The 12,370-nt window shown below is 39.6% G+C and overlaps 1 protein-coding gene across 1 annotated transcript; it reads left to right on the forward strand.

Annotated features, from left to right (window-relative positions):
• The first annotated feature begins 414 nt into the window (after positions 1 to 414).
• LOC130975011 (uncharacterized) lies at positions 415 to 12,038 on the forward strand. The gene is made up of 2 exons (XM_057899846.1): positions 415 to 746; positions 11,540 to 12,038. Exons 1-2 carry the CDS (start codon positions 415 to 417, stop codon positions 12,036 to 12,038), a joined length of 831 nt encoding a protein of 276 aa, XP_057755829.1.
• The last annotated feature ends 332 nt before the right edge of the window (positions 12,039 to 12,370 follow it).

A 12,370-nucleotide genomic window follows, 5' to 3' on the forward strand; every position in this document is an offset into this window, starting at 1 on the left:
GGAACTCAAACCAAAATAATTCAAGAAACAATCAAAACTACAACCAGCATCAAACTAACCAAAACACTTACAGGAAACCTCAAAACAACTACCCCAACCTCAACCAGTACCAATCCAATAACCAACCCACCAACCAAAATGCCCACCATCCACCACTCACATCTCTCAACCTACCACAAGCACCACCTGAATCCCAAAGACTCACTAACCTAGAGACCTTGATAGACAAAATGATGAAATACCAGGAAATGACAACCAAAAACCATGAGGCTTCCATGAAGAGCCTAGAGAGGCAGATCGGGCAAATCTCCAAGCAAATTTCTACTGAGACCTTCAAGCTCATTGCCCAGTGACACAATCCCAAATCCTAAGGAGGAATGCAAGGCAATACAATTAAGGAGCGGGAGAACATTGATGAGCAACAATGACACTACAAAGAAGCAAGCAGGAAGCAGCAAGAGGCCAACAGAAGAGGAGGAGCAAACAAAGGCAGATGAAGCCAAGGATCAAGAGGTGATGCCAAGCAAGAGCATTGAGAAACTCAAAGAGAAGGACAACCAACCACATAGTTTAAAAGAAGTGACTCAGGGACAGCATCAAATAGGAAAGAGCATCACACCTCTACTGCCATATCCCCAGAGGTTCAACAAAGAGGCTAAGGACCAACATTTTCATAAGTTCCTTGAGACTTTCAAGAAACTGGAGATTAATATTCCATTGGCTGAAGCACTTGAGCAAATGCCTCTGTATGCCAAGTTTTTGAAGGAGCTTATTGGTGGACGAAATTGTGATCACTGTTCTTTGATCTGATTCATTGTAATTGGATTTATTCAATAATTGTCCTTATTTGAAGTCACAACTCCGTTCAACTAACCAGCAAGTGTACTGGGTCGTCCAAGTAATAACCTTACGTGAGTAAGGGTCGAATCCACAGAGATTGTTGGTATGAAGCAAGCTATGGTCACCTTGCAAATCTCAGTTAGGCAGATTAAACATGATACTTGATTAGATTCAAATAATAAAATAGAAATAATAAAAAGGATAGAAATACTTATGCATATTCATTGGTAGGAATTTCAGATAAGCGGAATGGAGATGCTGTAGAGCTCTCGGACGCCTGCTATCCCATTGCTTCTACTCAGTCCTTCTTGCTCCTTTCCATGGCAAGCTTTGTATAGGGGTTCACCATCAACTGTGGCTACTTTCATCCTCACGGGGAAATATCCTATGCGGCTGTCACTCGCACAGCTAACCAGTCTGGAGGCATCACCCATGGTTGATAGCTACATCCCATCCTCGCAGTGAAAGCTAATGCTCACGCACTCTGTCACAGTACGGCCAATCACCGGTTGGTTCCCTCCCCTACTGGAATAGAATCCCTCTTTTGCGTCTGTCACTAACGCCCAGCAGGTTACAGGTTTGAAGCACGTCACAGTCATTCATGAACGGAATCCTACTCGGAATACCATAGACAAGGTGAGACTTTCCGGATTCCCAGGATCCTACTCGGAACACCACAGACAAGGTTGGACTTTCCGGATCCAGATAAATGCCGCCATCTATCTAGCTTATACCACGAAGATTCTGTTGGGGAATCTAAGAGATACACATTCAAGCCTTGTTGCATGTAGAACGGAAGTGGTTGTCAATCACGCGCGTTCATAAGTGAGAATAATAATGAGGGTTATCTAACTCATCATTATTCATCATGTTCTTGAGTACGAATGAATATCTTGTAATAAGAATAGAAGAGATTTGAATAAAAGAAAATAGAACTTCATTAATCTTTGAGGTACAGCAGAGCTCCACACCCTTAATCTATGGTGTGCAGAAACTCCACCGTTGAAAATACATAAGTGAAAGAGGTCCAGGCATGGCCGAGTGGCCAGCCCCCTAAAACGTGATCACTAGATCAAAAATACAATCCAGGATGTCTAATACAATAGTAAGAGGTCCTATATATACTAGACTAGCTACTAGGGTTTACATGAGTAAGTAATTGATGCATAAATCCACTTCCGGGGCCCACTTGGTGTGTGCTTGGGCTGAGCTTGATCAATCCACGTGTAGAGGCATCTCTTGGAGTTGAATTTCGAGTTATGATGTGTTTTGGGCGTTCAACTCCGGATAATGACGTTTTTCTGGCGTTTAACTCCAGACAGCAGCATGTACTTGGCGTTCAACGCCAAGTTGCGTCGTCATTCTTCGAATAAAGTATGGACTATTATATATTGCTGGAAAGCCCTGGATGTCTACTTTCCAACGCCGTTGAGAGCGCGCCATTTGGAGGTCTGTAGCTCCAGAAAATCCATTTTGAGTGCAGGGAGGTCAGATTCCAACAGCATCAGCAGTCCTTTTGTCAGCCTTTTTCAGAGTTTTGCTCAAATCCCTCAATTTCAGTCAGAATTTACCTGAAATCACAGAAAAACACACAAACTCATAGTAAAGTCCAGAATGTGAATTTAACATAAAAACTAAGGAAAACATCCCTAAAAGTAGCTCAAACTTACTAAAAACTATATAAAAACAATGCCAAAAAGCGTATAAATTATCCGCTCATCACAACACCAAACTTAAATTGTTGCTTGTCCCCAAGCAACTGAAAATCAAATAGGATAAAAAGAAGAGAATATACTATAAAGTCCAAAATATCAATGACTATTAATTTAATTACATGAGCGGGACTTGTAGCTTTTTGCTTCTGAACAGTTTTGGCATCTCACTTTTTCCTTTGTAGTTTAGAGGTATTGGCGTCTCTGGGGGAACTTAGAATTTGGGATAGTGTTATTGACTTTCTTAGTTAAGCATGTTGATTCTTGAACACAGCTACTTATGAGTCTTGGCTGTGGCCCTAAGCACTTTGTCTTCCAGTATTACCACCGGATACACAAATGCCACAGACACATAACTGGGTGAACCTTTTCAGATTGTGACTTAGCTTTGCTAAAGTCCCCAGTTAGTGGTGTCCAGAGCTCTTAAGCACACTCTTTAGCTTCAGATCACGACTTTAACCACTTAGTCTCAAGCTTTTCACTTGGACCTTCATGACACAAGCACATGGTTAGGGACAGCTTGATTTAGCCGCTTAGGCCTGGATTCAATTTCCTTGGGCCCTCCTATCCATTGATGCTCAAAGCCTTGGATCCTTTGCTTTTTATTTTTCGCCACAATTTTTTTTTTTTTTTTGCTGCTTTTTCTTACTTCAAGAATCAATTTCATGATGTTTTTCAGATCATCAATAACATTTCTCTTTGTTCATCATTCTTTCAAGAACCAACAATTTTAAACATTCATAAACAACAAGATCAAAAGATATATGCACTGTTCATTCATTCATTCAGAAAACAAAGGCATTGTCACCACATCAGTATAATTAAACTAAATTCAATAATAATTTCGAAAATTATGTACTTCTTGTTCTTTTGAATTAAAACATTTTTCTTTTAAGAGAGGTGAAGGACTAATGGATTTTATTCATAGCTTTAAGGCATGGTTACATACTAATGATCATGAGATAAAGACACAAAAACATAGATAGAAACAATAATTAAAAACCGAAACTGAAAGAAATAAAGAACAAGGAATGAATCCACCTCTTAGTGGCGTCTTCTTCTTGAAGGACCAATGATGTTCTTCAACTCTTCTATGTCCCTTCCTTGCCTTTGTTGCTCCTCCCTCATTGCTCTTTGATCTTCTCTTATTTCTTGGAGAGTGAGGGCGTGTTCATGGTGTTCCACCCTTAGTTGTTCCACATTATGGCTCAAATCTTCTAAGGAGGTGTTGAGTTGCTCCCAATAGTTGTTGGGAGGAAAGTGCATTCCATGAGGCATTTGTTGATGATGAACTTCCTCATGTTCTCCTTGGGGGCCGTGAGGAACTTCCCTTGTTTGCTCCATCCTTTTCTTGGTGATGGGCTTGTCTTCTTCAATGGAGACATCTCCATCTATGATAACTCCGGCTGAATAACATAGATGGCATATGAGGTGGGGGAAGGCTAGCCGTGCCATGTATGAAGGCTTGTCAGCTATTTTGTAGAGTTCATTGGAGATGACTTCATGAACTTCCACTTCCTCTCCAATCATGATGCTATGAATCATGATGGCCCGATCCACAGTAACTTCAGATCGGTTGCTTGTAGGGATGATGGATCTTTGAATGAATTCCAACCATCCTCTAGCTACAGGCTTGAGGTCCAGTCTTCTTAGTTGGACTGGCTTGCCTTTGGAGTCTATTCTCCATTGGGCTCCTTCCACACATATGTCCCTAAGGACTTGGTCCAACCTTTGATCAAAGTTGACCCTTCTAGTGTAGGGGTGTTCATCTCCTTGCATCATAGGTAAATGAAACGCCAACCTCACATTTTCCGGACTAAAATCCAAGTATTTCCCCCGAACCATTGTGAGATAGTTCTTTGGATTCGGGTTCATACTTTGATCATGGTTCCTTGTGATCCATGCATTGGCATAGAACTCTTGAACCATTAAAATTCCAACTTGTTGTATGGGGTTGGCTATGACTTCCCAACCTCTTTTTTGAATCTCAAGTTGGATTTCCGGATACTCATTTTTCTTGAGCTTGAAAGGGACCTCAGGGATCACCTTCTTCTTTGCCACAACATCATAGAAGTGGTCTTGGTGGCTCTTGGAGATGAATCTCTCCTTCTCCCATGACTCGGAAGTGGAAGCTTTTGCCTTCCCTTTTCCTTTTCTTGAGGAAACTCCGGTCTTGGGTGCCATTGATGGTGAATGAAAAAAAATAAAAAGCTTAGGCTTTTTACCACACCAAACTTAAAGTTTGCTCGCCCTCGAGCAAAAAAGAAAAGAAGAGTAGAAGAAGAAGAGAATATTGGAAGAGAGGGAGAAGAGAGGGTTCGGCTATATGAGAGAAGAAGGTGTTTGTGTTGTGTGAAAATGGTGAAGAATGAAAGGGTATTTATAGTGAGGGGGGATGGTATAGGTTCGGCCAATTTGGGTGGGAATGGGTGGGAAATTGAATTTGAAAGTAGTGGGGGTAGGTGGGGTGTATGGGAAAGAGGAGGTTGATGTGAATGGTGAATGGGGTAATTGGGAAGAGGAATTGAGGTGATAGGTGAAGGTTTTTGGGAAGTGTGACATTGAAAATGAGATTTGGATTAGAAGAGTGTGATTAGGATTAAAAGAAATGTGGTAGGTGGGGATCCTGTGGGGTCCACAGATCCTGAGGTGGGGATCATGTGGGGTCCACAGATCCTGAGGTGAAAGGAAATACCATTCCTTCACCCTATAGGCATGTAACATGCCTTCATGCATCATTCTGGCGTTCAAACGCCCATTGATGCTCGTTCTGGGCGTTAAACGCCCATGTTATGCATGTTTCTGGCGTTGAACGCCAGTTTCATGCTTGGTTCTGCGTTCAGCGCCAGATTGTCCTCTGTGTGCGCATCCTGGCGTTTAACGCCAGGTTGTTGCTTGTTTTGGGCGTTCAACGCCAGAAAGATGCTCTGTTCTGGCATTGAACGCCAGAAAGATGCTTCTTCTGGGCGTTGAACGCCAGCCCGTGCGTCCTCCAGGGTGAAAATTTTTTTCTTCTGTTTTTGACTCTGTTTTTAATTTTTTTTTATTTTTTTCGTGACTCCTCATGATCATGTACCTAATTCAACACAAAAATAACACCAAAACAAAATAAAATAAAATTAGATAAATAAAATTGGGTTGCCTCCCAACAAGCGCTTCTTTAATGTCAATAGCTTGACAGTGGCTCTCATGGAGCCACAAGGTCATCAGGTCAATTTAAGTGTGGTATTCCCAACACCAAACTTAGAGTTTGGATATGGGGTTTGAACACCAAACTTAGAGTTTGGTTGTGGCCTCACAACACCAAACTTAGAGTTTGACTGTGAAGGCTCTTCTTGACTCTGAACTGAGAGAAGCTCTTCATGCTTACTCTCTTTTGTCACAGAGGGATGGCCATGTGCCTGAAACACAAGGTAGTCCCCATTCAATTGAAGGACTAACTCACCTCTGTTGACATCTATCACAGCTCCTGCTGTGGCTAGGAAAGGTCTTCCTAGGATGATGCATTCATCATCTTCCTTCCTAGTGTCTAGGATTATGAAATCAGTAGGGATGTAAAGGCCTTCAACCTTTACTAACATGTCCTCTACTATGCCATATGCTTGCCTCACTGACTTATCTGCCAATTGTAATGAGAACAAAGTAGGTTGTACCTCAATGATCCCCAGCTTCTCCATTACAGAGAGTGGCATAAGGTTTATCCCTGACCCCAGATCACATAGAGCTTTTTCAAAGCTCATGGTGCCTATGGTGCAAGGTATTAGAAACTTGCCAGGATCTTGTTTCTTTTGAGGTAGAGTTCTCTGAATCCAAGTATCTAGTTCACTAATAAGCAAGGGAGGTTCACTTTCCCAAGTCTCATTACCAAACAGCTTGGCATTCAGCTTCATGATAGCTCCTAAATATAGAGCAGCTTGCTCTCCAGTTACATCTTCATCCTCTTCAGAAGAGGAATAGTCTTCAGAGCTCATGAATGGCTGAAGGAGATTTAAAAGAATCTCTATGGTCTCTAGATGAGCCTCAGATTCCTCAGGATCCTTAATAGGAAACTCCTTCTTGCTTGAGGAACGTCCCAGGAGGTCTTCCTCACTAGGATTTTCGTCCTCCTCCTCCCTAGTGCATTCGGCCACTTTGATTAAATCAATGGCCTTGCACTCTCCTTTTGGATTTTCTTCTGTATTACTTGGAAGAGTACTGGGAGGAGTTTCAATAACTTTCTTACTCAGCTGGCCCACTTGTGCCTCCAAATTTCTAATGGAGGATCTTGTTTCATTCATGAAACTGAAAGTGGCCTTTGACAGATCAGAGACTATATTGGCTAAATTAGAGGTATTTTGTTCAGAATTCTCTGTCTGTTGCTGAGAAGATGATGGATATGGCTTGCTATTGTTCAGCCTGTTGCGTCCACCATTATTAAAACCTTGTTGAGGTTTTTGTTGATCCTTCCAGGAGAAATTTGGATGATTTCTCCATGATGAGTTATAGGTGTTTCCATAGGGTTCACCTAAGTAATTAACCTCTGCCATGGCAGGGTTCTCAGGATCATAAGCTTCTTCAGAAGCTGCTTCTCTAATACTGTTGGATGCATGTTGCAATCCATTCAGATTTTGAGAGATCATGTTGACCTGTTGAGTCAACACTTTGTTCTGAGCCAATATGGCATTCAGAGCATCAATTTCAAGAACTCCTTTCTTCTGAGGTACCCCATTATTCACGGAATTCCTCTCAGAAGTATACATGAACTGGTTGTTTGCAACCATGTTAATGAGTTCTTGAGCCTCTCCAGGCGTTTTCTTCAGGTGGATAGATCCACCTGCAGAATGGTCCAATGACATTTTCGAAAATTCAGAGAGACCATAATAGAATATATCTAATATGGTCCATTCTGAAAACATGTCAGATGGACATCTTTTGGTCAGCTGCTTATATCTTTCCCAAGCTTCATAGAGGGATTCACCATCTTTTTGTTTGAAGGCTTGAACATCCACTCTCAGCTTGCTCAGCTTTTGAGGAGGAAAGAATTTATCCAAGAATGCAGTGACAAGCTTATCCCATGAGTCCAGGCTATCCTTGGGTTGTGAATCCAACCATACTCTAGCTCTGTCTCTTACAGCAAAAGGGAAAAGCATGAGTCTGTAGACTTCAGGATCAACTCCATTCGTCTTTACAGTCTCACAGATCTGTAAGAACTCAGTTAAAAACTGGTAAGGATCTTCAGATGGAAGTCCATAAAACTTGCAGTTTTGTTGCATTAAAGCAACTAGTTGAGGCTTAAGCTCAAAGTTATTGGCTCCAATGGCAGGAATGGAGATGCTTCTTCCATCAAACTTGGATGTTGGCTTTGTGAAGTCACCAAGCATTCTCCTTGCATTATTATTATTATTTTCGGCCATCACCTCTTGTTCTAATGTTTCTGAAAGGTTGTTTCTGGATTGTTGTAATTTAGCTTCTCTTAATTTTCTCTTCAGAGTCCTTTCAGGTTCTGGATCAATTTCTACAAGAGTGCCTTTATCCTTGTTCCTGCTCATATGAAAGAGAAGAAAACAAGAAGAGAAAAGGAATCCTCTATGTCACAGTATAGAGATCCCTTTATGTTAGTAGAAAAGAAAGGGGTAGAAGAATGGAGAAGGGGGTTCGGATTTTTAGTGAAGAGAGGTGAAGAGGAGTGTTAGTAATTAAATAATTAAATAGAAGAAGAAAAGAGAAGAGGGATTTCGAAAATAGTTTTGAAAAAGAGTTAGTGATTTTCGAAAATTAGAGATAAAATGTAATTAAAATTAAAACATGAAATAATTAATTAATTAAAAAGAATTTTTGAAAAAGGAGAGAGATATTTTCGAAAATAAGAGGAGGGAAAAGTAGTTAGGTAGTTTTGAAAAAGATAAGAAACAAACAACAAGTTAGTTTAGTTGATTGAAAAAGATTTGAAATCAAAATTTAAAAAGATAAGGAGATAAGAAGTTAGATAAGATATTTTGAAATCAAATTTTGAAAAAAACAAAATTTTTGAAAAAGATCAAATAAAAGATAAAAAAGATTTAATTTAAAAATTTTGAAATTATTTACTTCACTAACAAGAAACTACAAGATAAGATTCTAGAACTTAAAGATTGAACCTTTCTTAATAAGAAAGTAACAAACTTCAAATTTTTGAACCAATCACATTAATTATTAGTGAATTTTCGAAAATTACATATAAAGATAAGAAAGATTTTGAAAATAATTTGAAAAAGATTTTTGAAATTTTCGAAAAAAATAGAAAAAAATGAAAAAGATATGATTTTTGAAAAAGATTTTGAAAAGATAAGATTTTAAAAATTGAAATTTTGACTTGACTTGTAAGAAACAACTAATTTTGAAAATTTTTGACCAAGTCAACCCAAAATTTCGAAAATTTGGAGGGAAATAAGGAAAAGATATTTTTTTGATTTTTGAATTTTTAATTATGAAAGAGAAAAACAACAAAAACACTTTATGCATGAAATTTTTAGATCAAAACCATGAATGCATGCAAGAATGCTATGAATGTCAAGATGAACACCAAGAACACTTTGAAGATCATGATGAACATCAAGAACATAATTTTGAAAAATTTTTGATGCAAAGAAAACATGCAAGACACCAAACTTAAAAATCTTTAATGCATGGAAAATATGAATGCAAAAATGCACATGAAAAACAACAAAAGACACAAAACAAGAAATCATCAAGATCAAACAAGAAGACTTGTCAAGAACAACTTGAAGATCATGAAGAACACTATGAATGCATGAGATTTTCGAAAAAAAATGCAAGAAAAATTTTTAAAGCATGCAATTGACACCAAACTTAAAAATTAACACAAGATTCAAACAAGAAACACAAAATATTTTTGATTTTTATGATTTATTAATTTTTTTTGGATTTTTATTAATATTTTCGAAAATAAAGTTTTGAAAAACGAAAAATAAAAGAAAATTTTTGAAAAAGATTTTTGAAAAGAAAATTACCTAATCTGAGCAACAAGATGAACCGTCAGTTGTCCATACTCGAACAATCCCCGGCAACGGCGCCAAAAACTTGGTGGACGAAATTGTGATCACTGTTCTTTGATCTGATTCATTGTAATTGGATTTATTCAATAATTGTCCTTATTTGAAGTCACAACTCCGTTCAACTAACCAGCAAGTGTACTGGGTCGTCCAAGTAATAACCTTACGTGAGTAAGGGTCGAATCCACAGAGATTGTTGGTATGAAGCAAGCTATGGTCACCTTGCAAATCTCAGTTAGGCAGATTAAACATGATACTTGATTAGATTCAAATAGTAAAATAGAAATAATAAAAAGGATAGAAATACTTATGCATATTCATTGGTAGGAATTTCAGATAAGCGGAATGGAGATGCTGTAGAGCTCTCGGACGCCTGCTATCCCATTGCTTCTACTCAGTCCTTCTTGCTCCTTTCCATGGCAAGCTTTGTATAGGGGTTCACCATCAACTGTGGCTACTTTCATCCTCACGGGGAAATATCCTATGCGGCTGTCACTCGCACAGCTAACCAGTCTAGAGGCATCACCCATGGTTGATAGCTACATCCCATCCTCGCAGTGAAAGCTAATGCTCACGCACTCTGTCACAGTACGGCCAATCACCGGTTGGTTCCCTCCCCTACTGGAATAGAATCCCTCTTTTGCGTCTGTCACTAACGCCCAGCAGGTTACAGGTTTGAAGCACGTCACAGTCATTCATGAACGGAATCCTACTCGGAATACCACAGACAAGGTGAGACTTTCCGGATTCCCAGGATCCTACTCGGAACACCACAGACAAGGTTGGACTTTCCGGATCCAGATAAATGCCGCCATCTATCTAGCTTATACCACGAAGATTCTGTTGGGGAATCTAAGAGATACACATTCAAGCCTTGTTGCATGTAGAACGGAAGTGGTTGTCAATCACGCGCGTTCATAAGTGAGAATAATAATGAGGGTTATCTAACTCATCATTATTCATCATGCTCTTGAGTACGAATGAATATCTTGGAATAAGAATAGAAGAGATTTGAATAAAAGAAAATAGAACTTCATTAATCTTTGAGGTACAGCAGAGCTCCACACCCTTAATCTATGGTGTGCAGAAACTCCACCGTTGAAAATACATAAGTGAAAGAGGTCCAGGCATGGCCGAGTGGCCAGCCCCCTAAAACGTGATCACTAGATCAAAAATACAATCCAGGATGTCTAATACAATAGTAAGAGGTCCTATATATACTAGACTAGCTACTAGGGTTTACATGAGTAAGTAATTGATGCATAAATCCACTTCCGGGGCCCACTTGGTGTGTGCTTGGGCTGAGCTTGATCAATCCACGTGTAGAGGCATCTCTTGGAGTTGAATTTCGAGTTATGATGTGTTTTGGGCGTTCAACTCCGGATAATGACGTTTTTCTGGCGTTTAACTCCAGACAGCAGCATGTACTTCGCGTTCAACGCCAAGTTGCGTCGTCATTCTTCGAATAAAGTATGGACTATTATATATTGCTGGAAAGCCCTGGATGTCTACTTTCCAACGCCGTTGAGATCGCGCCATTTAGAGGTCTGTAGCTCCAGAAAATCCATTTCGAGTGCAGGGAGGTCAGATTCCAACAGCATCAGCAGTCCTTTTGTCAGCCTTTTTCAGAGTTTTGCTCAAATCCCTCAATTTCAGTCAGAATTTACCTGAAATCACAGAAAAACACACAAACTCATAGTAAAGTCCAGAAATGTGAATTTAACATAAAAACTAAGGAAAACATCCCTAAAAGTAGCTCAAACTTACTAAAAACTATATAAAAACAATGCCAAAAAGCGTATAAATTATCCGCTCATCACTTATCAATAAGAAAAGAAGTTGGCTTGAGAAGGAAACCGTGTTGCTCACCAAGGAGTGCAGTGCTGTGATTCAAAGGGGCATTCCACCAAAACTTAAGGATCCAGGAAGTTATGTAGTTTCATGCACCATTGGCAGAATAGTTCTCAACAACGCTCTCTGTGACCTTGGTGCTAGCATCAACTTAATGTCTCTCTCAATGATGAGAAAGCTCGCCATAGAAGAGCTTAAACCCACCAGGATGTCATTAGTCATGGCTGACAGATCAACCAAAACACCCAGCAGAATTGTGGAGAATCTGTTGGTAAAGGTTGGGGAGTTTATTTTCCCAGCAGATTTTGTGATTTTGGATACTGAAGAGGAAGGAAATAATTCAATCATTTTGGGAAGGCCATTTCTAGCCACAGCAAGGGCCATCATTGATGTAGAAAAAGGAGAGATAATCTTCAGGGTCCACAATGAACAAATGGTCATAAATGTTTTCAAGTCAATACAACACATTCCTGAGCAAGAGAACTACGTGAGAGTGGATATGATAGAGAGTTTGGTGGAAGAAATGCTGGAAGAAAGTCCTCAAACGCAAGAGGGAAATCAAGGGGCAACAGAGGAACAAGTAGCTGAGACTTCTATTGAGTAGGATGACAAACAAGACAAGAAGGAAGAAGCACGAAAACAAGAACTGAAACCATTACCCACCCATCTCAAATATGCATTCCTTGGCACATCGAAAAGCTTCCCAGTGATCATTAATTCATCCCTGACAAAGAAGGAAGAAGGAGAACTTCTTGATGTACTCAAAGCTCACAAAGATGCTTTAGGATGGACTATTGATGACCTGAAAGGCATCAGCCCTGCAGTGTGCATGCATAAAATCCTCTTGGAAGATAATTCCAAACCAGTGGTTCAACCTCAAAGAAGGCTAAATCCCACAATGAAGGAAGTTGTCCAGAAGGAAGTAATGAAGTTGTG

The sequence above is a fragment of the Arachis stenosperma genome, chromosome 4 (genome assembly GCF_014773155.1).
Source record: "Arachis stenosperma cultivar V10309 chromosome 4, arast.V10309.gnm1.PFL2, whole genome shotgun sequence".
Taxonomy (NCBI): Eukaryota; Viridiplantae; Streptophyta; class Magnoliopsida; order Fabales; family Fabaceae; genus Arachis; species Arachis stenosperma.

Coding starts and splice junctions, on each gene's coding strand:
- LOC130975011 (XM_057899846.1), top strand. CDS start 415: ATGAGCAACAATGACACTACAAAGAAGCAAGCAGGAAGCAGCAAGAGG. Junction 747..11,539: donor GCACTTGAGCAAATGCCTCT/GTATGCCAAGTT, acceptor CACCATTGGCAG/AATAGTTCTCAACAACGCTC.